A 26,273-nucleotide genomic window follows, 5' to 3' on the forward strand; every position below is an offset into this window, starting at 1 on the left:
GAGGTCATACAATAAGTTTTGTAGTGAATCATATGTTGATGATGTAAAGAATATCTGTTGGTCTGTGGTGTGTAATGAGGAGCAACCAGATGCTGCACTTGACACATTTATGAAATTGCATATTCCAGTTGCTAATAAGCATTTACACATTAATAAAATGACTGAAAACTGTTAAATCCCTGTGGATTGATGAGGAATTTAGAAGTTGTACAGTTGAGGGGGATGATGCAAAAGGAATGGCACATAAGTCTGGATGTACAACCGATTGGCAAACTTATTGCACATTGAGAAATCATGTGACTAAACTTAATAAAAAGATGAAACTACACTATGAAATAAAGATACATGAAATAAAGAATAGCTACCTAAGAATAGTAAAGCCCCCTTTACTGGCTCAAATAGCCGACCAACCAGCCTGTTACCAACCCTTAGTAAACTTCTGGAAAACATTGTTTGACCAGATACAATGCCATTTTACAGTCAACAAATTGACAAACGTTCAGCATGCATATAGAGGACATTCAACAAGCACAGCACTTACACAAATGACTGATGATTGGCTGAGAGAAAATTATAAGATTGTGGGGGCTGTTAGACTTCAGTGCGGCTGAAGTAACTTTCGATTTGCCTGATATAGTAAGATGGCTAACATGTCTGCGAATGCGTTGTCTTCTAGCCAAGATATGAAAACACAAACGTGGGATGAACTAGTGACAAATTTCCAGGCAAGAGAGGTCCATTTAAAATGAATTCATTCTTCCCTTGCCCTGCAAGTGTCAACTCATCTGACATTATCAAAAGGGAGAGGGTGTGTCTTTTAAGTGTTTGGAATGCAGCCTATGACCCTAGTTTGCAACACAATATATAGATAACATTGATTTTACTCCCAAGCATATATTATCATTGTCTGTTTTTGTACTTCTTGTATGTATACTGTTTTTTTTACAATAAAAAATATGTAATTGGATACCTATTTTTTTTTCTCAATACATCATACGCAATTCAACTGACATATGCAATACAATAAAGTGAAAGAATTAAAAATAAAACATTTATTTTAGTGTTGGCAAGTGGGAATGACCCTCAAATTGGCTTAGTCTCGTAGTGAGGTGCTATAAAACGTAGCTAGCGTCATAGCTAAATATATGTTTTGGGTATATTCTGAAATGGAATACATGAGCAAACTATACAACTAGCTAGCCAGAGATGGGTAACGTTACCTGACAGGAGCGCTAGCTAGCTACGTTAGCTTACTAGGTACATTCATAGTTTTTAGTATGGCTGTTTTTAAGCTCAACTTCAACATTTCCACCAAGGACGTTGCCTCTCAGATCATCATTCTCCCTTTCTTGGGCAAGGAACATTTTAAAGTAGACTTGGATCTGACGAGGTAAAAACGTAATTTAAGTGCTGGGGGTTTTAGGACTGTTTACTTTGCGTTTGGACCGGAATCCGAATGTGGGATTCACACCTGATCACGTGATTTGTTTGAGTCTAAAGCGTCTGCCTGTATCACGTGACTCTTTTCCAGTTCAGTCTTCCTCCTTTGAACGCCAGGACCGTCCAGGACAGTACAGCACACTGTACATCCGCAAGAACACCAATTTGACATTCTAGACTCACGTGATACAATGGAAGAGAAAACTATCTCCAACTCCAGGCGTTGTTATAAACAATGGCTTTGGTTCATGGTTTTGTTCATGTCCTTCTCTGTAATCTACGTGGATGCGGTGTGGCCGATGCCTCAGATGATCAGCTCTTCCATGGCCCGATACACACTAAATCCACGGGAGTTTATTTTTCAGTACTCTAGTGGATCATCCGCTCAACCCGGTTGTTCTCTTCTGGACTCGGCTTTCGAGAGATACTACCCGCTCATCTTCACGGATTATAGGGCAGGTAATAACTAAAATAAATGGATAACAGTTTTAAGTTATGTGAATCAGTCCTCATCATTCATTGGTCATGGTCAGTTGTTGGGAGTATTCTGTTTTTTGAAAACCATGTTGACAACCATTGTAGAGCAAAACAAAAGGTACCTTTGGTTTGGTACCTATACATTGTGGCATGTGACTTTTAGTTCAATGAACACTGCAGAGCCCCAGCAACACTGCCTAACACCTGTGATTTAAAAGTAATTAATTTAAGAATATGCCTGCTTAATGACCTAACCTTTATTAGAGGCAGAGTTTATTTGGTTATATTTGAGAGTAATGAATTTGCATGATTTGCAAAGTTGTTTTCACATTTTATGACTACAATTTTAGATTTTTGAGTTGTACAGGTGAGCTATTTCACATAATTCATCATGTTCATGTTCATGTGTTTGTGTTTGATTCAGCCAGACCCAGACAGCACGATGAATGGTTTAGGTTCCCTTTCACCGTTGTGGTCCATGTGGAGAGAGCAGAATGTGAGGGCTATCCAGACGCAGACTCTTCAGAAAGCTGTAAGTGATGAAACACTAAAACACACTCTGTCCTAAAACTTCCACTGTGCAGCCCCTGCTGAGTAAATACACGTAGTGGTGAAAGAGTACTGAAATATCCTTCTCCTGTAGAAGTAAAATTACTGGTTTAAAAAAAGACTCAAGTAAAAAGTAGCTAATGTAAAAAGTATTCAGAGTAAAAGTAATTTGGTTACTTTTAAAGAGTACTTACATAAATCTAATTTTATTTGTCACATACACATGGTTAGTAAATGTTAATGCGAGTGTAGCGATATGCTTGTACTTCTAGTTCCGACAATGCAATAATATTTAACAAATAATCTAATAAATTCACAACAACTACCTAATACACACAAATCTAAAGGGGTGAATGAGAATATGTACATGTAAGTATATGGATGAGCCGTGGCCGAGCGGCATAGGCAAGGTGCAGTAGATGGTATAAAATACAGTATATACAGTGGGGAGAGCAAGTATTTGATGCACTGCCGATTTTTGCAGGTTTTCCTACTTACAAAGCATGAAGAGGTCTGTAATTTTTATCATAGGTACACTTCAACTGTGAGAGACGGAATCTAAAACAAAAATCCAGAAAATTAATTCGCATTTTAATGCATGCCATACAGTGGGGCAAAAAAGTATTTAGTCAGCCACCAATTGTGCAAGTTCTCCCACTTAAAAAGATGAGAGAGGCCTATAATTTTCATCATAGGTACACTTCAACTATGACAGACAAAATGAGAAAAAAAAATCCAGAAAATCACATTGTAGGATTTTTAATGAATTTATTTGCAAATTATGGTGGAAATTAAGTATTTGGTCACCTACAAACAAGCAAGATTTCTGGCTCTCACAGACTTCTTCTTTAAGAGGCTCCTCTGTCCTCCACTCGTTACCTGTATTAATGGCACCTGTTTGAACTTGTTATCAGTATAAAAGACACCTGTCCACAACCTCAGTCACACTACAAACTGTAAGTATTTGATCACCTACCAACCAGTAAGAATTCCAGCTCTCACAGACCTGTTAGTTTTTCTTTAAGAAGCCCTCCTGTTCTCCACTCAATACCTGTATTAACTGCACCTGTTTGAACTCGTTACCTGTATAAAAGACACCTGTCCACACACTCAATCAAACACAATTCCAACCTCTCCACAATGGCCAAGACCAGACAGCTGTGTAAAGACATCAGGGATAAAATTGTACACCTGCACAAGGCTGGGATGGGCTACAGGACAATAGGCAAGCAGCTTGGTGAGAAGACAACAACTGTTGGCGCAATTATTAGAAAATGGAAGAAGTTCAAGATGACGGTCAATCACCCTCGGTCTGGGGCTCCATGCAAGATCTCACCTCGTGGGGCATCAATGATCATGAGGAAGGTGAAGGATCAGCCCAGAACTACACGGCAGGTCAATGACCTGAAAAGAGCTGGGACCACAGTCTCAAAGAAAACCATTAGTAACACACTACGCCGTCATGGATTAAAATACTGCAGCGCATTCAAGGTCCCCATGCTCAAGCCAGCGCATGTCCAGACCCATCTGAAGTTTGCCCATGACCATCTGGATGATCCAGAGGAGGAATGGGAGAGGTCATGTGGTCTGATGAGACAAAAATAGAGCCTTTTGGTCTAAACTCCACTCACCATGTTTGGAGGAAGAAGAAGGATGAGTACAACCCCAAGAACACCATCCCAACCGTGAAGCATGGAGGTGGAAACATCATTTTTTGGAGATGCTTTTCTGCAAAGGGGACAGGACGACTGCACCGTATTGAGGGGAGGATGGATGGGGCCATGTATCGCAAGATCTTGGCCAACAACATCCTTTCCTCAGTAAGAGCATTGAAGATGGGTCGTGGCTGGGTCTTCCAGCATGACAACGACCCGAAACACACAGCCAGGGCAACTAAGGAGTGGCTCCGTAAGAAGCATCTCAAGGTCCTGGAGTGGCCTAGCCAGTCTCCAGACCTGAACCCAATAGAACATCTTTGGAGGGAGCTGAAAGTCCGTATTGCCCAGTGACAGCCCCGAAACCTGAAGGATCTGGAGAAGGTCTGTATGGAGGAGTGGGCCAAAATCCCTGCTGCAGTGTGTGCAAACCTGGTCAAGAACTACAGGAAATGTATGATCTCTGTAATTGCAAACAAAGGTTTCTGTACCAAATATTAAGTTCTGCTTTTCTGATGTATCAAATACTTATGTCATGCAATAAAATGCAAATTAATTACTTAAAAATGATACAATGTGATTTTCTGGATTTTTGTTTTAGATTCTGTCTCTCACAGTTGAAGTGTGCCTATGATACAAATTACAGACCTCTACATGCTTTGTAAGTAGGAAAACCTGCAAAATCAGCAGTGTATCAAATACTTGTTCTCCCCACTGTACATGTGATATGAGTAATGCAAGATATTTAAACACTATTAAAGTGTCATTATTTAGAGTGCATTGTATAAAGTGACTAGTGATCCGGTGACTAGAGACCCGATGATTGGGTCTCAATGTAGGCAGCAGCCTCTCTGAGTTAGTGATTGCTGTTTAGCAGTCTGATGGCCTTAAGATAGAAACTATTTTTTCAGTCTCTCATTCCCAGCTTTGATGCATCTGTACTGACCTCGCCTTCTGGATGATAGCGGGGTGAACAGGCAGTGTCTTGGGTGGTTGATGTCCTTGATGATCTTTTTGGCCTTCCTGTGACATCGGGTAATGTAGGTGTCATGGAGGGCAGGAAGTTTGCCGTCTCCACTGCTGTCCCATCGATGTGGATAGGGGGTGCTCCCTCTGCTGTTTCCTGAAGTTCACGATTGTCTCCTTAGTTTTGTTGACGTTGAGTAAGAGGTTGTTTTCCTGACCACTCTCCGAGAGCCCTCACCTCCTCCCTGTAGGCTGTCTTGTCATTGTTGGTAATCAAGCCCACTACTGTTGTGTCGTCTGCAAACTTGATGATTATTGTTGGAGGCGTGCATGGCCACGCAGCCGTGTGTGAACAGGGAATACAGGAGGGGGCTGAGCACGCACCCTAGTGGGGCCCCAGTGTTGATGGCCAACAAAGTGGAGATGTTTTTCCCTACCTTCACCACCTGGGGGCTGCCCGTCAGGAAGTACAGGACCCAATTGCAAAGGGCGGCGTTGAGACCCAGGACCTCCTGCTTGATGATGAGCTTGGAGGGCACTATGGTGTTGAATGCTGAGCTGTAGTCAATGAACAGCATTCTTACATAGGTATTCCTCTTGTCCAGATGGGATAGGGCAGTGTGATGGTGATTGCGTCGTCTGTGGACCTGTTTGGGCGGGATGCACACTGAAGTTGGTCTAGGGTGACCGGTAAGGTGGAGGTGATCTGATCCTTAACTAGTCTCTCAAAGCTCTTCATGATGACAGAAGTGAGTGATACGGGGTGGTAGTCTTTTTGTTCAGTTATCTTTTCTTTCTTGGGTACAGGAACAATGGTAGCCATCTTGAAGCATGTGGGGACAACAGACTGGGATAGGGATTGATTGAATATGTCCGTAAACACACCAGCCAGCTAATCTGTGCATGCTCTGAGGACCTGGCTAGGGTTGCCGTCTGGGCCGGCAGCCTTGTTCGGGTTAACACATTTAAATGTTTTACTCACATCAGCCATGGAGAAGGAGAGGGGGGTCTGAGTCCTTGTTAGCGAGCCGCGACTGTGGCACTGTAATATCCTTAAAGCAGACTCTAATGTCAGGTACAACCCTAAATCTGTAAACAAGGGCACCCTCATAGACGTTATCCTGACCAACTGGCCCTCCAAATACACCTCCGCTGTCTTCAATCAGGATCTCAGCGATCACTGCCTCATTGCCTGTATCCACTACGGATCCGAAGTCAAAAGACCACCCCTCATGACTGTCAAACGCTTCCTAAAACACTTCTGCGAGCAGGCCTTTCTAATCGACCTGTCCCGGGTATCCTGGAAGGATATTGACCTCATCCCGTCAGTTGAGGATGCCAGGTCATTCTTTAAAAGTAACTTCCTCACCATCTTAGATAAGCATGCTCTGTTCAAAAAATGCAGAACTAAGAACAAATCAGCTGGTCTTGACAATCTGGACCCTCTATTTCTGAAACTATCTGCGGCCATTGTCGCAACCCCTATTACCAGCCTGTTCAACCTCTCTTTCACATCGTCTGAGATCCCCAAGGATTGGAAAGCTGCCACAGTCATCCCCCTCTTCAAAGGGGGAGACACCCTGGACCCAAACTGTTATAGACCTATATCCATCCTGCCCTGCCTATCTAAGGTCTTCGAAAGCCTAGTCAACAAACAGATCACTGACCATCTCGAATCCCACCATACCTTCTCCGCTGTGCAATCTAGTTTCTGAGCCGGTCACAGGTGCACCTCAGCCACGCTCAAGGTACTAAAGGATATCATAACCGCCATCGATAAAAGACAGTACTGTGCAGCCGTCTTCATCGACCTGGCCAAGGCTTTCGACTCTGTCAATCACCATATTCTTATCGGCAGACTCAGTAGCCTCGGTTTTTCTAATGACTGCCTTGCCTGGTTCACCAACTACTTTGCAGACAGAGTTCAGTGTGTCAAAACGGAGGGCATGTTGTCCGGTCCTCTGGCAGTCTCTATGGGGGTGCCACAGGGTTCAATTCTCAGGCCGACTCTTTTCTCTGTATATATCAATGATGTTGCTCTTGCTGCGGGCGATTCCCTGATCCACCTCTACGCAGATAACACCATTCTGTATACTTCTGGCCCTTCCTTGGACACTGTGCTATCTAACCTCCAAACGAGCTTCCGTGGCCTCCAACTGCTCTTACTTATTCGTCGCAAGACCCACTGGCTCCAGGTCATCTACAAGTCCATGCAGGTAAAGCTCCGCCTTATCTCAGTTCACTGGTCACGATGGCAACACCCACCCGTAGCATGCGCTCCAGCAGGTGTATCTCACTGATCATCCCTAAAGCCAACACCTCATTTGGCCGCCTTTCCTTCCAGTTCTCTGCTGCCTGTGACTGGAACGAATTGCAAAAATCGCTGAAGTTGGAGACTTTTATCTCCCTCACCAACTTCAAACATCTGCTATCTGAGCAGCTAACCGATCGCTGCAGCTGTACATAGTTCATCGGTAAATAGCCCACCCAATTTACCTACCTCATCCCCATACTGTTTTTATTAATTAACTTTTCTGCTCTTTTGCACACCAATATCTCTACCTGTACATGACCATCTGATCATGTATCACTCCAGTGTTAATCTGCAAAATTGTAATTATTCGCCTACCTCCTCATGCCTTTTGCACACAATGTATATAGACTCTTTTTTTCTACTGTGTTATTGACTTGTTTATTGTTTACTCTAGGTGTAACTCTGTGTTGTTGTCTGTTCACACTGCTATGCTTTATCTTGGCCAGGTCGCACTTGTAAATAAGAACTTGTTCTCAACTAGCCTACCTGGTTAAATAAGGGTGAAATAAAAAATATATAAAAAATAAATGTTACATGTAATGATGGATTTGCATTAGTATACAGTGGGGCAAAAGAGTATTTAGTCAGCCACCAATTGTGCAAGTTCTCCCACTTAAAAAGACGAGAGAGGCCTGTAATTTTCATCATAGGTACACCTCAACTTTGACAGACAAATTGAGAAAAAAAATCCAGAAAATCACATTGTAGGATTTTTAATGAATTTATTTGCAAATTATCGAATAATACTCACTTTCCTTTCAATATTTTACCCAGATTTTTGCAGAGAAGTAACAGTCAAAAGTTTGGACACATACTCATTCCAGGGGTTTTCTTTATTTTTAACTATATTTATCTATATTGCTGAAAAGTTGTGAAGACACAAACTATGAAATAACACATATGGACTCATGTAGTAACCAAAAAAGTGTTAAACAAATTCAAATATTTTTGAGATTCTTCAAAGTAGCCACCCTTTGCCTTGAGGACAGCTTTGCACACTCTTGGCATTCTCTCAACCAGCTTCATGAGGTTGTCACCTGGAATGCATTTCAATTAACAGGTGTGCCTTGTTAAAAGTTAATTTTTTGATTTATTTCCTTAATGCGTTTGAACCAATCAGTTGTGTTGTGTCAAGGTATGGGTGGTGTACAGAAGATAGCCCTCTTTGGTAAAAGACCAAGTCCATATTATGGCAAGAACAGCTCAAATAAGCAAAGAGAAACAACAGTCCATCATTACTTTAAGACATAAAGGTCAGTCAATCTGGAAAATTTGTGCAGTTGCAAAAACCATCAAGCGCTATGATGAAACTGGCTCTCATGAGGACTGCCACAGGAAAGGAAGACCCAGAGTTACCTCTGCTGCAGAGGATAAGTTCATTAAAGTTACCCGCCTCAGAAATTGCAGCCCAAATAAATGCCTCAGAGTTCAAGTAACAGACATATCTCAACATCAACTGTTCAGAGGAGACTGTGTGAACCAGGCCTTCATGGTCAAATTGCTGCAAAGAAACCAATACCAAAGGACACCAATAAGAAGAAGAGACTTGCTTGGGCCAAGAAACACGAGCAATGGACATTAGACCGGTGGAATTCTGTCCTTTTTGTCTAAGTCCACATTTCAGAGTTTAGGTATCAACCTCCGTGTCTTTGTGAGACACAGAGTAAGTGAACGGATGACCTCCACGTGTGGTTCACACCCTGAAGCATGGAGGAGATGGTGTGGGGGTCCATTGCTGGTGACACTGTCATTTATTTAGAATTCAAGGCACACGTTACCAGCATGGCTACCACAGCATTCTGCAGCGATACGCAATCCCATCTGGTTTTGCGATTAGTGGAACTATCATTTGTTTTTCAACAGGACAATGACCCAACATACCTCCAGGCTGTGTAAAGGCTACTTGACCAAGAAGGAGAGTGATGGAGTGCTGCATCAGATGACCTGGCCTCCACAATCACCCAACCTCAACCAAATTGAGATGGACCACAGAGTGAAGGAAAAGCAGCCAACAAGTGCTCAGCATATGTGGGAACTCCTTCAAGACTGTTGGAAAAGCATTCCAGGTGAAGCTGGTTGAGAGAATGACAAGATTTTGCAAAGCTGTCATCAAAGCAAATGGTGTCTACTTTGAAGAATCTAAAATATATTTTGATTTCTTTAATACTTTTTTTGGTTACTACATGTGTTATTTCATTTTTAAATGTTTAAATTGTTTCACTTTTATTTAACCAGGTAGGCCAGTTGAGAACAAGTTCTCATTTGCAACTGCGACCTGGCCAAGATAAAGCAAAGCAGTATGACAAAAACAACAACACAGAGTTACACATGGAGTAAACAATAAACAAATCAAATCAAATCTAATTTTATTTGTCACATACACATGGTTAGCAGATGTTAATGCGAGTGTAGCGAAATGCTTGTGCTTCTAGTTCCGACAATGCAGTAATAACGAGCAAGTAATCTAACTAACAATTCCAAAAAACTACTGTCTTATACACAGTGTAAGGGGATAAAGAATATGTACATAAGGATATATGAATGAGTGATGGTACAGAGCAGCATAGGCAAGATACAGTAGATGATATCGAGTACAGTATATACATATGAGATGAGTATGTAAACCAAGTGGCATAGTTAAAGTGGCTAGTGATACATGTATTACATAAGGATGCAGTCGATGATATAGAGTACAGTATCTACGTATGCATATGAGATGAATAATGTAGGGTAAGTAACATTATATAAGGTAGCATTGTTTAAAGTGGCTAGTGATATATTTACATCATTTCCCATCAATTCCCATTATTAAAGTGGCTGGAGTAGAGTCAGTGTCATTGACAGTGTGTTGGCAGTAGCCACTCAATGTTAGTGGTGGCTGTTTAACAGTCTGATGGCCTTGAGATAGAAGCTGTTTTTCAGTCTCTCGGTCCCAGCTTTGATGCACCTGTACTGACCTCGCCTTCTGGATGACAGCGGGGTGAACAGGCAGTGGCTCGGGTGGTTGATGTCCTTGATGATCTTTATGGCCTTCCTGTAGCATCGGGTGGTGTAGGTGTCCTGGAGGGCAGGTAGTTTGCCCCCGGTGATGCGTTGTGCAGACCTCACTACCCTCTGGAGAGCCTTACGGTTGAGGGCGGTGCAGTTGCCATACCAGGCGGTGATACAGCCCGCCAGGATGCTCTCGATTGTGCATCTGTAGAAGTTTGTGAGTGCTTTTGGTGACAAGCCGAATTTCTTCAGCCTCCTGAGGTTGAAGAGGCGCTGCTGCGCCTTCCTCACGATGCTGTCTGTGTGAGTGGACCAATTCAGTTTGTCTGTGATGTGTATGCCGAGGAACTTAACAAGCCAATAACACAATAAACAAGTCAATGACACAGTAGAAAAAAGAAGTCTATATACAGTGTGTGCAAAAGGCATGAGGTAGGCAATACATAGGCCATAGGAGCAAATAATTACAATTTAGCAGATAGTTAGCATTAGCATTAGATAGCATTAGTTTTGATGTCCTCACTATTATTCTACAATGTAGAAATAGTAAAAAAAATAAAGAAACTCATGAATGAGTAGGTGTTCAAAAACGTTTGACTGGTATTGTACCTTAAATTAATCTGCTGATATTATTACTAATATATCCAACATGCTGTAAACTATTGTCTTAGCAATGAATTGTTTTTAATTCTCATCATCCAACTATGACACACCCCTCACTATTGTCATTGGTTGCATTCATTGCACTGTACATAACCTGGTTCAAGCATTCATTCACCCTGAAGAAGGCACAGCGATGGATAGTTGGTATAGAGTGTCCGACTCTCCTTATTTATTTTAATAACCTACACTTTTACTGCCCTTAGTCAGCACCTCTACCAACTGTTTTGGGGAGTGTGCGCCAGCTCATGCTTTTTATTAGTTTAAAACCATCAGAAATACTATTTCAGACATCCTCCAATTGCTACATTTGCACACAAGCCAGGTGTTCCTCATGCGTGCTCAACTAAGATATACAGTGCCTTGCGAAAGTATTCGGCCCCCTTGAACTTTGCGACCTTTTGCCACATTTCAGGCTTCAAACATAAAGATATAAAACTGTATTTTTTGTGAAGAATCAACAACAAGTGGGAGACAATCATGAAGTGGAACGACATTTATTGGATATTTCAAACTTTTTTAACAAATCAAAAACTGAAAAATTGGATGTGCAAAATTATTCAGCCCCTTTACTTTCAGTGCAGCAAACTCTCTCCAGAAGTTCAGTGAGGATCTCTGAATGATCCAATGTTGACCTAAATGACTAATGATGATAAATACAATCCACCTGTGTGTAATCAAGTCTCCGTATAAATGCACCTGCACTGTGATAGTGGGTAGCACCTGCACTATGGGTAGTGTAGATGATATCCGGATATAAGTTAATAAATATGCACAAAAATGTTTGTAGTTATAGGTAACCAGATTGCTATTACAACTAAGTTACTAACACACACTTACTGTGGTGAGTAAAAACTCATGCTTCTGAAGGATTCAAATTGATTATGGGGGTCTTCTGAAGACCCCCTCCATTGATTATGTTGTTGTTAATTTGCTTACATGCCATTGTACTTATGCTCACCGTATAGCTGAATATTGAGGCCTCTGTCTGTGTCTAGCTCTCTGCCAAAACGCGCAGCCCCGCGTCTGTGAGAAAAGGGACTCAGGGTGAGAGAGAGACTGTGTCTGTTTTTCTCTGAAACAAGGGCAGATTTGCATGCCACTGAGACAGGTTCTCAGAAACCTTGTGTTAAGAATAACTTGTTCTTTGAGCTGCACATGCAGGGTTTGACATAGGAGATCGCACCGTAAGGTGTGACCTCGGGTATATAAGATCCAGTCTTTCTTTTGTTCGGGGCAGAACTCAGGAGAGACAGTTGTATGTTTGATCTTTGACTTCTGTCTACAGCTGTATTTTGATTAAGATAGTTCTGATTTATAAGTGCACATTTTGAGTATTCCTTATTTGTTCAGTAAATAACGGAGCCCAGAAAAGTGGAACCAACACGTCCTACCCTTTAAAACAGGGGTGGCAAACTCATTCCATGGAGGGCGGAGTGTTTGCTGGTTTTTGTTTTTTTAGAACCTAGACAACCAGGTGTGGTAAATTCCTTACTAATTAGTGACCATAATTAATCAATCAAGTACAAGGGTGGAGCGAAAACCCACAGACACTCATCCCTCTGTGGAATGAGTTTGACATGTTCTTTAAAATACAAAAAACTTTATCTGGATAATTAGTGAATTGGTCTGAACCTGAACGTCCTTAATCATCACATTGAAAAAGGAAGAGAGGAAATGAATGAAGTTCACTCACCACCCCTCTGCTCACCCACCCCTCTGCTCACCACCCCTCGGCTCACCACCCCTCGGCTCACCACCCCTCGACTCACCACCCCTCGACTCACCACCCCTCGGCTCACCACCCCTCCCCACCCACCCCGGCTCACCACCCCTCACTCACCCACCCCTTGGCTCACCCACCCCTCGGCTCACCCACCCCTCGGCTCACCCACCCTTGGCTCACCCACCCTCACTCACCCACCCCTCGGCTCACCACCCCTCGGCTCACCCACCCCTTGGCTCACCCCACTCCCCATCCCCTTGGCTCACCCACCCCTCGGCTCACCCACCCCTCGGCTCACCCACCCACCCCTCGGCTCACCCACCCCTTGGCTCACCCACCCCCGACTCACCCATCCCCTTGGCTCACCCACCCCTCGGCTCACCCACCCCTCGGCTCACCCACCCCTCGGCTCACCCACCCCTCGGCTCACCCACCCACCCATCCCCCTCACCCACCCCTCGGCTCACCCACCCCTCGGCTCACCCCTTGGCCCACCCCTCACCCACCCCTCGGCTCACCCACGACCACCCCCTCGGCTCACCCACCCCTCGGCTCACCCACCCCTTGGCTCACCCACCCTCGACTCACCACCCCTTGGCTCACCCACCCCTCGGCTCACCCACCCACCCATCCCCCTCAACTCACCCACCCCTCACCCCTTGGCTCACCCACTTGGCTCACCCACCCCTTGGCTCACCCACCCCTTGGCTCACCCCTTGGCCACCCCTCGACTCACCCAAGGCTGATTTGAATCTTTCTTTCTTGTGTTATAGACAAGCTGAGTGTGTGTTCGGGCCAGGCAGCACTGAGGGCTGAGACGGTATGGGGAGCACTCAGAGGTAGAAACACAAGTGTTTAGAAATCAGTGATCAATATGATCAATGATGTCCTTTGATGATGTAACCACATGTCCTCTGGTAAATAACAGGTTTGGAGTCATTCAGTCAGCTGGTCTACCAAGATGACTTTGGGGAGGTAAGTCATAACTGAACAGTCAACATTGTGTGTGTTATTTTATTTGACCTTTATTTCACTGGGCAAGTCGGTTAAGAACAAATTCTTATTTTCAATGACAGCCTAGGAACATTGGGCTAACTACCTTGTTCAGGGGCAGCACTACAGATTTTTACCTTGTCAGCTCAGGGATTCGATCTTGCAACCTTTCGGTTACGTCCAACTCACTAACCACTAGGCTACCTGCCGCCCAGGTAGCCTACTGTGTGTGTACTTGTACTACTGAATACCAGAAGTCCTCACAAGTAGGGGAAAAAACTCACTAGTGAGGACATTGTGGTCGTTCTTCACTTTTAAAAAGGTTATTAGGGTTGGAATTAGGGTTGGAATTAGGGTTGGAATTAGGGTTATAATTAGGGTTAAGGATTTTGGTGTTAAGGTTAGAGGTTATAGGATTTTCAATCTGAATCAATTTTACTCACCAAAAGGTGTGTGTGTGTGTGTGTGTGTGTGTGTGTGTGTGTGTGTGTGTGTGTGTGTGTGTGTGTGTGTGTGTGTGTGTGTGTGTGAGAGAGAGAACTGAACAGTCAACATGCTGCCAACAATATGATTTGCAAAAATGGATCAAACTTGATCTGATCATTTCAGTTCTCTATCAATCTGATTGATTTATTTCAGTATTTTGTGAATGAGACTGAGATAGAAGACTTTCCCCGCTTCCAGTTCCGAGGGATATTATTGGATACGTCACGTCACTACCTTCCTTTACACGCTATTCTGAAGACCCTGGTAAAGATATATATATTTACACATACAGTAACAGTTTGGACACATCTACTCCTTCCAGGGTTTTTCTTTATTTTTACTATTTTCTACATTGTAGAATAATAGTGAAGACATCAAACCTATGAAATAACACATATGGAATCATGTAGTAACCAAAAAAGTGTTAAACAAATAAAAATACATTTTAGATTCCTCAAAGTAGCCACCCTTTGCCTTGATGACAGCTTTGCACACTCTTAGCATTCTCTCAACCAGCTTAATGAGGTAGTGACATGGAATGCATTTCAATTGACAGGTGTGTCTTGTTAAAAGTTAATTTGTGGAATTTCTTTGAGCCAATCAGTTGTGTTGTGACAAGGTAGAGTTGTTCTAGTCGGCTGGCCCTCGCTACATATTCATCGCCAGACCCACGCCATTTGCACACACTGTATATAGACTTTTTTTTCTATTGTGTTATTGACTGTATGTTTGTTTATTTCATGTGTAACTCTGTTGTTGTTTGTGTCGCACTGCTTTGCTTTATCTTGGCCAGGTCGCAGTTGTAAATGAGAACCTGTTCTCAACTAGCTTACCTAGTAAAATAAAATAAAAACCAGCCCTATTTGGTAAGAAGCCAAGTCCATATTATGGCATGAACAGCTCAAATAAGCAAAGAGAAACGACAGTCCATCATTACGGCCAGGTGGACTGGGGACAGCAAGGAGTCATCATGTCAGGTAGTCCTGGGGCATGGTCCTAGGGCTCAGGTCCTCCTCCGAGAGAGAGAGAGAGCGAGAGAAAGAGAGAATTAGAGAGCGCACACTTAGATTCACACAGGACCTGCAGCATAAATACTGGAGGCTGAGACAGGAGGGGTCAGGAGACACTGTGGCCCCATCCGAGGACACCCCCAGACAGGGCCAAACAGGAAGGATATAACCCCACCCACTTTGCCAAAGCACAGCCCCCACACCACTAGAGGGATATCTTCAACCACCAACTTACCATCCTGAGACCAGGCTGAGTATAGCCCACAAAGAACTCCGCCATGGCACAACCCAAGGGGGGGCGCCATCCCAGACAGGATGACCACATCAGTGAATCAACCCACTCAGGTGACGCACCCCTTCCAGGGACGGCAAGAGAGAGCCCCAGTAAGCCAGTGACTCAGCCCCTGTAATAGGGTTAGAGGCAGAGAATCCCAGTGGGAAGAGGGGAACCGGCCAGGCAGAGACAGCAAGGGCGGTTCGTTGCTCCAGAGCCTTTCCGTTCACCTTCCCACTCCTGGGCCAGACTACACTCAATCATATGACCCACTGAAGAGATAAGTCTTCAGTAAGGACTTAAAGGTTGAGACCGAGTTTGCGTCTCTGACATGGGTAGGCAGACCGTTCCATAAAAATGGAGCTCTATAGGAGAAAGCCCTGCCTCCAGCTGTTTGCTTAGAAATTCTAGGGACAATTAGGAGGCCTGCGTCTTGTGACCGTAGCGTACGTGTAGGTATGTACGGCAGGACCAAATCAGAGAGATAGGTAGGAGCAAGCCCATGTAATGCTTTGTAGGTTAGCAGTAAAACCTTGAAATCAGCCCTTGCTTTGACAGGAAGCCAGTGTAGAGAGACTAGCACTGGAGTAATATGATCAAATTTTTGGGTTCTAGTCAGAATTCGAGCAGCCGTATTTAGTACTAACTGAAGTTTATTTAGTGCTTTATCCGGGTAGCCAGAAAGTAGAGCATTGCAGTAGTCTAACCTAGAAGTGACAAAATATGGATTAATTTTTCTGCATCATTTTTGGACAGAAAATGTCTGATTTTTGCAATGTTACGTAGATGGAAAAAAGCTGTCCTTGAAATGGTCTTGATATGTTCTTCAAAAGAGAGATCAGGGTCCAGAGTAACACCGAGGTCCTTCACAGTTTTATTTGAGACGACTGTACAACCATTAAGATTAATTGTCAGATTCGACAGAAGATCTCTTTGTTTCTTGGGACCTAGAACAAGCATCTCTGTTTTGTCCGAGTTTAAAAGTAGAAAGTTTGCAGCCATCCACTTCCTTATGTCTGAAACACATGCTTCTAGCAAGGGCAGTTTTGGGGCTTCACCATGTTTCATTGAAATGTACAGCTGTGTGTTATCCGCATAGCAGTGAAAGTTAACATTATGTTTTCGAATGACATCCCCAAGAGGTAAAATATATAGTGAAAACAATAGTGGTCCTAAAACGGATCCTTGAGGAACACCGAAATTTACAGTTGATTTGTCAGAGGACAAACCATTCACAGAGACAAACTGATATCTTTCCGACAGATAAGATCTAAACCAGGCCAGAACTTGTCCGTGTAGACCAATTTGGGTTTCCAGTCTCTCCAAAAGAAATGATGGTATCAAAAGCAGCACTAAGGTCTAGGAGCACAAGGACAGATGCAGAGCCTCGGTCCGATGCCATTAAAATGTTATTTACCACCTTCACAAGTGCCGTCTCAGTGCTATGATGGGGTCTAAAACCAGACTGAAGCATTTCGTATACATTGTTTGTCTTCAGGAAGGCAGTAAGTTGATGCGCAACAGCCTTTTCTAACATTTTTGAGACTACATACTACATGATTCCATATGTGTTGTTATTTTATAATTTTGACGTCTTCAATATTATTCTACAATGTGAAAAATAGTACAAATAAAGAAAAACCCTTGAATGAGTAGGTTTGTCCAAACTTTTGACTGGTTCTGTATATACATTTGAGTTATAACATTGAGGTCCAGTTTCTCAGCTCACGTTATGCGTTCTCCTAGACTACAAAGCACTTTGAATGGTGAATTTCCATTGAGAATGATTTTTAGTCCTGGACTAGGCTTAATCTGACTCGGACAGGGTATATATAAATGATGCTCACTTCAGATCCTTATCCTTGTTTACTAGGATGCGATGTCCTACAACAAGTTCAATGTTTTCCACTGGCACATCGTGGACGACCCCTCCTTCCCCTACCAGAGTAGCACCTTCCCTGACCTCAGCAGCAAGGTGAGAGGAGAGAACCTATAATGGAGCTGAACATTTATAATGCCTTATGATGCTGTTATAAAACATAAAGGCTTATGACATGTTAAACCAGCAAGGTGAGAGGACTGGAACTGGAGCTCTCTGGCCTGGGATATGGTAAAGCATTAATAATGCATTATGATGTTATAATACAATATAAAGGCACATTATAAACATGCTTATAACCAGTAATAAAGTTGTATAATGTGTATAACTGCAGGACTTAAGTAAATTGTTGAAGGAACATATAGAGTGCAATGTTAAGCTGTCAGGTTCTCTTTTTTAATGTGTTTTATTTCACTTGGAAAGTGGAAGAATCATAATGATTTGGGTAACATAGATAATTCCTATCTGCATAATATGCTGATGTGAGATACTTATTAGAATGTATCCCTTTGGACTCTGGTGTTGGCAGTTGCACTTCTTCCCTCAGCTGGGGCTCAGTCACCTGGGGCCCAGAGAGGGGAGAGGTCAGGCTTGTCTTTCACATGTTCCTGGTGCTATGCAGAATATCATTCTTAAACCACGTGAAGGGAGGGTGTGATTTAATGGGGAACCAATTACTGGATACCACAATGTCTGTGCGCCAGTCACTCCCTCCTTTGGCCTTGGGGGAGATAAGGTATGAGACTAGATGTGTGGGGTAGTGTCTGGAGTTGACAATTGATTTATGCCATTGGTCGAGTTGGTGTTTTTGTGCTATGAAGTACCAGGAACCCTTTCGCTTTCTGGCCCTTGGCTCTAACCACTAGACCACCTGCTGCCACTGTAGTTTCCCCTTCCACTTGAGGAAACTGGATAGACACAGGTGGTTCTGATAATGAGTTGCTGAAAAGATGTTCTGCAGCTGAACTGTTAACTGTAAGCCTGGTCCCAGTTCTGTTTCACAATTCTATAAGGATTTGGCAGGTGAACAGAAACAGATAGGTTTTGTTCAGCTGATGTTGTGATTGGCTCTTTGTCCCAGGGTGCTTTACCTTACCTGCGTGTGCCTCTCAATGTCTGTGTGTGTAACGTTTGGAGTCAGGAAGCCGGTGCAGAAGGTGAGTTTAATAGACCTGAACAAGGCAACAAAACAGGAGATGCGTACTGAACGTGAACAAAACCAATACTGCCTGATGATTTAGGCTACTGAGGGATAAATAAAGGGAAGGTAATCAAGGTGATGATGAAGTCCAGGTGTGTGTAATGATTGGGAGCAGAGGTGTGACCGACCGGCTCAAAACGGTCTTATGTAGCAACATTTCAAATTGTGTTTTGTTTCATACATTGGATAAAACTAGAGACTTAGAGCTACAAAATGGTATATCATACACTGCATTTTTGAGGACCAATGGGAAAGTAGTTCTGCTTTGAAAGTTGATAAATGTGTAAACTCACCTTTGAGAAAATGTCCCTTGAATATTTTTGTAAACCTCCTGGAGAGCTCTCCTTTGTCTACACCCATTCAGCATTGTTCACACCCTCTTAAACCAGCCCCACCCATTCAGCATTGTTCACACCCTCTTAAACCAGCCCCACCCATTCAGCATTGTTCACACCCTCTTAAACCAGCCCCACCCATTCAGCATTGTTCACACCCTCTTAAACCAGCCCCACCCCATCTCTTTAAGGATCCACATGTGAGGTCATGTGCTAAACAGTGAGTAGTGTAGTAAAGATGAAGACTAAAAGTGGTAGTAGCCTACAATAAGGAACAATTCCAGGTAAACTGAGTGTCCAGATATAAATATGTTATAAATATTAGATGACTCTTAACCAGACACACTTGTCTAAATTGATGGGTCATGTGAAAGAAATGCTGTAACCCCCAGCTACAGAAGGTGTAAGTGGTACAGCCAAATGGCTACTTGCATAGTAGCAATATAAAGAAAATAATATACAGTATGTACAATATCAGTGATAGATGAGGTAGTTATATGCATACTGTTAGGTTCTTATTTTTCATGGTAAATAACTACTAGAGAAGCTTTAACCAAGTTTAATTCTGCCCAAAGGTTCTGTAATTCAGACATGTGTCTCATCCAGATATTTATATCCCACTTAAGACACTTCTCCTTCTCTCGAATCCTTCTTATGATTTAACAGGAAAAGAGTAACAAGATCCCAAACCCTTATTACTCCCTTCAGGTGACCTGTCCTCACCTCCTGACCTCAACCCCTCCTTCACCTAATCTACAGATGTCCATCTGTCTCCCCTGTATCAACACATCTCTGTTCTGACCTCAACCCCTCCTTCACCTAATCCACAGATGTCCATCTGTCTCCCCTGTATCAACACGGTGCTCTGCTCCCGTCCCCCAACACATTCCACAGCTATCTGTCCTCCTACAGAGACATAAAACCCAGTCTTTCATTTCCTATCATTCATTTACTATCTCAATGTTCAAAGTTTAGCCAATTCCAACAATACAATCAGGGTTAAAGTGGCTGAGCAGCAGGATAAAAAAAAAAATACATAGTAGCAGCATGGCGTGTGTATTAGCAGAGAGTCATTTGAATAGAGGCACTGCAGATAGTGCTGATGACTGGTCCGTCTGAACCACGCATGAACAAGGGAATCTATTCGGAGAGTCTGTTTCTGTCCTGCCCTTGACTTTGGTGCAGGGCATGTGATGTCCATAGCCTCTTCGTCGCAAAACTCCCTGATCTTCTCAAAAATATATGTTTGTCAAGCTGTGTCCAGTCCAGGTGGTGCCTGTACAGGCAGACCATCTATGGGAGGAAGGATGTCAGCGTTGTGCAGCAGCTGAAACCTGGTCCCTACTGAGTCTGACCGCTCCCTGGTGACAACAACACTAGGCTCCAGAGCATCGAAGCTGTAAAACAGGAAATAACAAAATAATTGAGAAGATATTACAACCTTGCATAACAATGATACGAAGAATGACCTCATACAATGCAAGGAAAATTATATTCACCTGAAGTGCTGGTCCTGCTTCACCAGGTGTTGTTGCCAGCCATAGCTTTCCACCAGCACCGTACCATCCTCCAGTCCAACCAGCTATGGGATGTTGATCCCTGTAACAGTGCTGTCCTTCACAACACCTGCAATCTCAGACAACGTGTTCACTCTGGTCTTTCTGAAGCGCTGCTTGATGAGGCCGAAGCACCAAAGGGGGCAAACTTGGTGTGGCCTGTGATCAGGAAGTGAAGGTCCAGACTGTGGTGGAGCTTGTGCATGGTCCACCAGGTACAGTACCAGAGCACAAACATGTTCTGGGTTTGGCCACTGCAGTTGTGAGGAGTTAAAAAGTCAATGGGACCAGGCTACATAGGGTCAGAAGGATAGTAGATGGGAACAGGCTACATAGGGTCAGAAGGATAGTAGATGGGAACAGGCTACATAGGGTCAGAAGGATAGTAGATGGGACCTGGCTACATAGGGTCAGAAGGATAGTAGATGGGACCTGGCTACATAGGGTCAGAAGGATAGTAGATGGGACCTGGCTACATAGGGTCAGAAGGATAGTAGATGGGACCTGGCTACATAGGGTCAGAAGGATAGTAGATGGGACCTGGCTACATAGGGTCAGAAGGATAGTAGATGGGACCTGGGTCAGAAGGATAGTAGATGGACCTGGCTACATAGGGTCAGAAGGATAGTAGATGAACCTGGGTCAGAAGGATAGTAGATGGGACCTGGCTACATAGGGTCAGAAGGATAGTAGATGGGACCTGGGTCAGAAGGATAGTAGATGGGACCTGGGTCAGAAGGATAGTAGATGGGACCTGGGTCAGAAGGATAGTAGATGGACCTGGCTACATAGGGTCAGAAGGATAGTAGATGGGACCTGGCTACATAGGGTCAGAAGGATAGTAGATGGGACCTGGCTACATAGGGTCAGAAGGATAGTAGATGGGACCTGGGTCAGAAGGATAGTAGATGGGACCTGGCTACATAGGGTCAGAAGGATAGTAGATGGACCTGGCTACATAGGGTCAGAAGGATAGTAGATGGGACCTGGCTACATAGGGTCAGAAGGATAGTAGATGGGACCTGGCTACATAGGGTCAGAAGGATAGTAGATGGGACCTGGCTACATAGGGTCAGAAGGATAGTAGATGGGACCTGGGTCAGAAGGATAGTAGATGGGACCTGGGTCAGAAGGATAGTAGATGGGACCTGGCTACATAGGGTCAGAAGGATAGTAGATGGGACCTGGGTCAGAAGGATAGTAGATGGACCTGGCTACATAGGGTCAGAAGGATAGTAGATGGGACCTGGCTACATAGGGTCAGAAGGATAGTAGATGGGACCTGGCTACATAGGGTCAGAAGGATAGTAGATGGGACCTGGCTACATAGGGTCAGAAGGATAGTAGATGGACCTGGCTACATAGGGTCAGAAGGATAGTAGATGGGACCTGGGTCAGAAGGATAGTAGATGGGACCTGGGTCAGAAGGATAGCAGATGGACCTGGCTACATAGGGTCAGAAGGATAGTAGATGGGACCTGGCTACATAGGGTCAGAAGGATAGTAGATGGGACCTGGCTACATAGGGTCAGAAGGATAGTAGATGGGACCTGGCTACATAGGGTCAGAAGGATAGTAGATGGGACCTGGGTCAGAAGGATAGTAGATGGGACCTGGCTACATAGGGTCAGAAGGATAGTAGATGGACCTGGCTACATAGGGTCAGAAGGATAGTAGATGGGACCTGGCTACATAGGGTCAGAAGGATAGTAGATGGGACCTGGGTCAGAAGGATAGTAGATGGGACCTGGGTCAGAAGGATAGTAGATGGGACCTGGCTACATAGGGTCAGAAGGATAGTAGATGGGACCTGGCTACATAGGGTCAGAAGGATAGTAGATGGGACCTGGGTCAGAAGGATAGTAGATGGGACCTGGGTCAGAAGGATAGCAGATGGACCTGGCTACATAGGGTCAGAAGGATAGTGCACCTGCAAACAGCAAAAGAACATCAAGTTTTAAAAAATGTAATGGATCATTATCAGGTAAGGTTCACTTATCTACAAATGTGCAGAGCAGCAGCATTGCAAACAGAAACAATCTTGGGAACTGGAAGTTAAAATGATAACACACAGCCCCACTACACGTACCTCTGGAAAATACAGAAATAATGTGAGATCAATGAAAGTAGTGCCAATCACGTTGGAGGTCAATTAAATCATTAAAATGTGTTTACGCTTTACATACCAAGCGTTGTCATCGATTCCTTGTAGAGACGCCACACTGCTGCCTTTGTCACATGGGATGGCATCAGCTTTCCTCCAAAGTGTTTGTGTCCTGGTAATACTATTGCATTATCCTCTGCGTAGTTGTTGAAGTTCACCGCTCGCTGCAAGTCCTCATGCTTCAGGTGTAACCTGTTCTTGTTTGGGCCAACTCTCTTTCTGATGGGAGACATTAGACCATTCTCCTTGTATGACTGGTGGAGGAGAGTCAGGTGTGTTCTACAGGTCTTTCTGATGGGAGACATTAGACCATTCTCCTTGTATGAGGAGAGTCAGGTGTGTTCTACAGGTCTTTCTGATGGGAGACATTAGACCATTCTCCTTGTATGACTGGTGGAGGAGAGTCAGGTGTGTTCTACAGGTCTTTCTGATGGGAGACATTAGACCATTCTCCTTGTATGACTGGTGAGGAGAGTCAGGTGTGTTCTACAGGTCTTTCTGATGGGAGACATTAGACAATTCTCCTTGTATGACTGGTGGAGGAGAGTCAGGTGTGTTCTACAGGTCTTTCTGATGGGAGACATTAGACCATTCTCCTTGTATGAGGAGAGTCAGGTGTGTTCTACAGGTCTTTCTTATGGGAGACATTAGACCATTCTCCTTGTTTGACTGGTGAGGAGAGTCAGGTGTGTTCTACAGGTCTTTCTGATGGGAGACATTAGACCATTCTCCTTGTATGACTGGTGGAGGAGAGTCAGGTGTGTTCTACAGGTCTTTCTGATGGGAGACATTAGACCATTCTCCTTGTATGAGGAGAGTCAGGTGTGTTCTACAGGTCTTTCTGATGGGAGGCATTAGACCATTCTCCTTGTATGAGGAGAGTCAGGTGTGTTCTACAGGTCTTTCTGATGGGAGACATTAGACCATTCTCCTTGTATGACGAGAGTCAGGTGTGCTCTACAGGTCTTTCTGATGGGAGACATTAGACCATTCTCCTTGTATGACTGGTGGAGGAGAGTCAGGTGTGTTCTACAGGTCTTTCTGATGGGAGGCATTAGACCATTCTCCTTGTATGACTGGTGAGGAGAGTCAGGTGTGTTCTACAGGTCTTTCTGATGGGAGGCATTAGACCATTCTCCTTGTATGAGGAGAGTCAGGTGTGTTCTACAGGTCTTTCTGATGGGAGACATTAGACCATTCTCCTTGTATGACTGGTGGAGGAGAGTCAGGTGTGTTCTACAGGTCTTTCTGATGGGAGACATTAGACCATTCTCCTTGTATGACTGGTGGAGGAGAGTCAGGTGTGTTCTACAGGTCTTTCTGATGGGAGACATTAGACCATTCTCCTTGTATGAGGAGAGTCAGGTGTGTTCTACAGGTCTTTCTGATGGGAGACATTAGACCATTCTCCTTGTATGACTGGTGAGGAGAGTCAGGTGTGTTCTACAGGTCTTTCTGATGGGAGACATTAGACAATTCTCCTTGTATGACTGGTGGAGGAGAGTCAGGTGTGTTCTACAGGTCTTTCTGATGGGAGACATTAGACCATTCTCCTTGTATGAGGAGAGTCAGGTGTGTTCTACAGGTCTTTCTTATGGGAGACATTAGACCATTCTCCTTGTTTGACTGGTGGAGGAGAGTCAGGTGTGTTCTACAGGTCTTTCTGATGGGAGACATTAGACCATTCTCCTTGTATGACTGGTGGAGGAGAGTCAGGTGTGTTCTACAGGTCTTTCTGATGGGAGACATTAGACCATTCTCCTTGTATGAGGAGAGTCAGGTGTGTTCTACAGGTCTTTCTGATGGGAGACATTAGACCATTCTCCTTGTATGAGGAGAGTCAGGTGTGTTCTACAGGTCTTTCTGATGGGAGGCATTAGACCATTCTCCTTGTATGAGGAGAGTCAGGTGTGTTCTACAGGTCTTTCTGATGGGAGGCATTAGACCATTCTCCTTGTATGAGGAGAGTCAGGTGTGTTCTACAGGTCTTTCTGATGGGAGACATTAGACCATTCTCCTTGTGTGACTGGTGGAGGGGAGTCAGGCGTGTTCTACTGATGCTGATAGACAAAATCCAGATACAAATATTTTGGCTTATTATACAGTAGATTGCCGTAATCACCATCAGACACACTTGGCTAACTTGATGAGTCGTGTAATCATCTGTTCAGACATACTACCTAAACAGTGAACCTTAATCCTAATCCATAGAGTACTAGCAATTCAAACCGATTGTCATAGCTAGCTAAAGTTAGTCTACATTAGGCTATAACTAGCAATGTGAAATGGCATTCTGAGATGACATTACTACACACAGATCATAAACGTATTGTTAGCTAGCGAGCCAGCCATCTAACGTCAGCTAGCTGGCTAACAGTAAACTTTAATTTGCGATAAAAACAACTTTGGCAAAATTAGAAATGCATAATATCTGAAACTATAGCTAGACTCTTACCCGTATACAGTACCGCTAGGCTACCTGCCTCCCGCTTACCGCTAGGCTGCCTGCCGCCCTCCTACCGCTAGGCTACCTGCCTCCCGCTTACCGCTAGGCTGCCTGCCGCCCTCCTACCGCTAGGCTGCCTGCCGCCCTCCTACCGCTAGGCTACCTGCCGCCCTCCTACCGCTAGGCTAGCTGCCGCCCTCAATAATGTTCTATTACCGCTAGGCTACCTGCCTCCCTCTTACCTCTAGGCTACTTGCCTCCCGCTTACCGCTAGGCTACCTGCCGCCCTCTTACCTCTAGGCTACCTGCCGCCCTCTTACCTCTAGGCTACTTGCCTCCCGCTTACCGCTAGGCTACCTGCCGCCCTCCTACCGCTAGGCTACCTGCCTTCCTCTTACTGCTAGGCTACCTGCCGCCCTCTTACCGCTAGGCTACCTGCCTCCCTCTTACTGCTAGGCTACCTGCCTCCCTCTTACTGCTAGGCTACCTGCCGCCCTCTTACTGCTAGGCTACCTGCCGCCCTCTTACTGCTAGGCTACCTGCCTCCCTCTTACTGCTAGGCTACCTGCCGCCCTCTTACTGCTAGGCTACCTGCCGCCCTCTTACCACTAGGCTACCTGCCGCCCTCTTACCACTAGGCTACCTGCCGCCCTCTTACCACTAGGCTACCTGCCTCCCGCTTACCGCTAGGCTACCTGCCTCCCGCTTACCGCTAGGCTACCTGCCACCATCTTACCGCTAGGCTACCTGCCGCCCTCAACAATATTCTATTACTGCTAGGCTACCTGCCGCCTTCAATATTCTATTGTTATCTGATGTTGTGCTTGGCTGATATTCTGCTCGGCTCTGTTTGTCCTAGGGGGCGTTCCATCCGTTGACCCATGTGTACACCCAGATAGACGTGAAGAGGGTTATCGCCCACGCCAGACTCAGAGGCATCAGGGTCCTGGCTGAATTTGACTCCCCGGGACACACCCAGTCATGGGGCAAAGGTAACACACACACCCACAGTCATGGGGCAAAGGTAGCACACACACCCACAGTCATTGGGCAAAGGTAACACACACACACACCCACAGTCATGGGGAAAAGGTAACACACACACACACCCTCAGTCATGGGGCAAATGTAACACACACACACACACACAT

The 26,273-nt window shown here is 44.5% G+C and overlaps 1 protein-coding gene across 1 annotated transcript in view; it reads left to right on the top strand.

The window, feature by feature from the left end:
- The first annotated feature begins 1,363 nt into the window (after positions 1–1,363).
- Positions 1,364–26,273, top strand: part of hexa (hexosaminidase A (alpha polypeptide)) — a 46,052-nt gene continuing 21,142 nt past the window's right edge. Inside the window, exons 1-7 of the mRNA XM_042301999.1 lie at positions 1,364–1,899; positions 2,342–2,449; positions 13,552–13,617; positions 13,707–13,753; positions 14,411–14,521; positions 17,415–17,516; positions 25,982–26,114. Of these exons, the coding sequence (XP_042157933.1) occupies positions 1,632–1,899; positions 2,342–2,449; positions 13,552–13,617; positions 13,707–13,753; positions 14,411–14,521; positions 17,415–17,516; positions 25,982–26,114 (835 nt within the window). The 5' untranslated portion in view covers positions 1,364–1,631. The remainder of the gene's footprint in view (positions 1,900–2,341; positions 2,450–13,551; positions 13,618–13,706; positions 13,754–14,410; positions 14,522–17,414; positions 17,517–25,981; positions 26,115–26,273) is intronic.

The sequence above is a fragment of the Oncorhynchus tshawytscha genome, linkage group LG19 (genome assembly GCF_018296145.1).
Source record: "Oncorhynchus tshawytscha isolate Ot180627B linkage group LG19, Otsh_v2.0, whole genome shotgun sequence".
Taxonomy (NCBI): domain Eukaryota; kingdom Metazoa; phylum Chordata; class Actinopteri; order Salmoniformes; family Salmonidae; genus Oncorhynchus; species Oncorhynchus tshawytscha.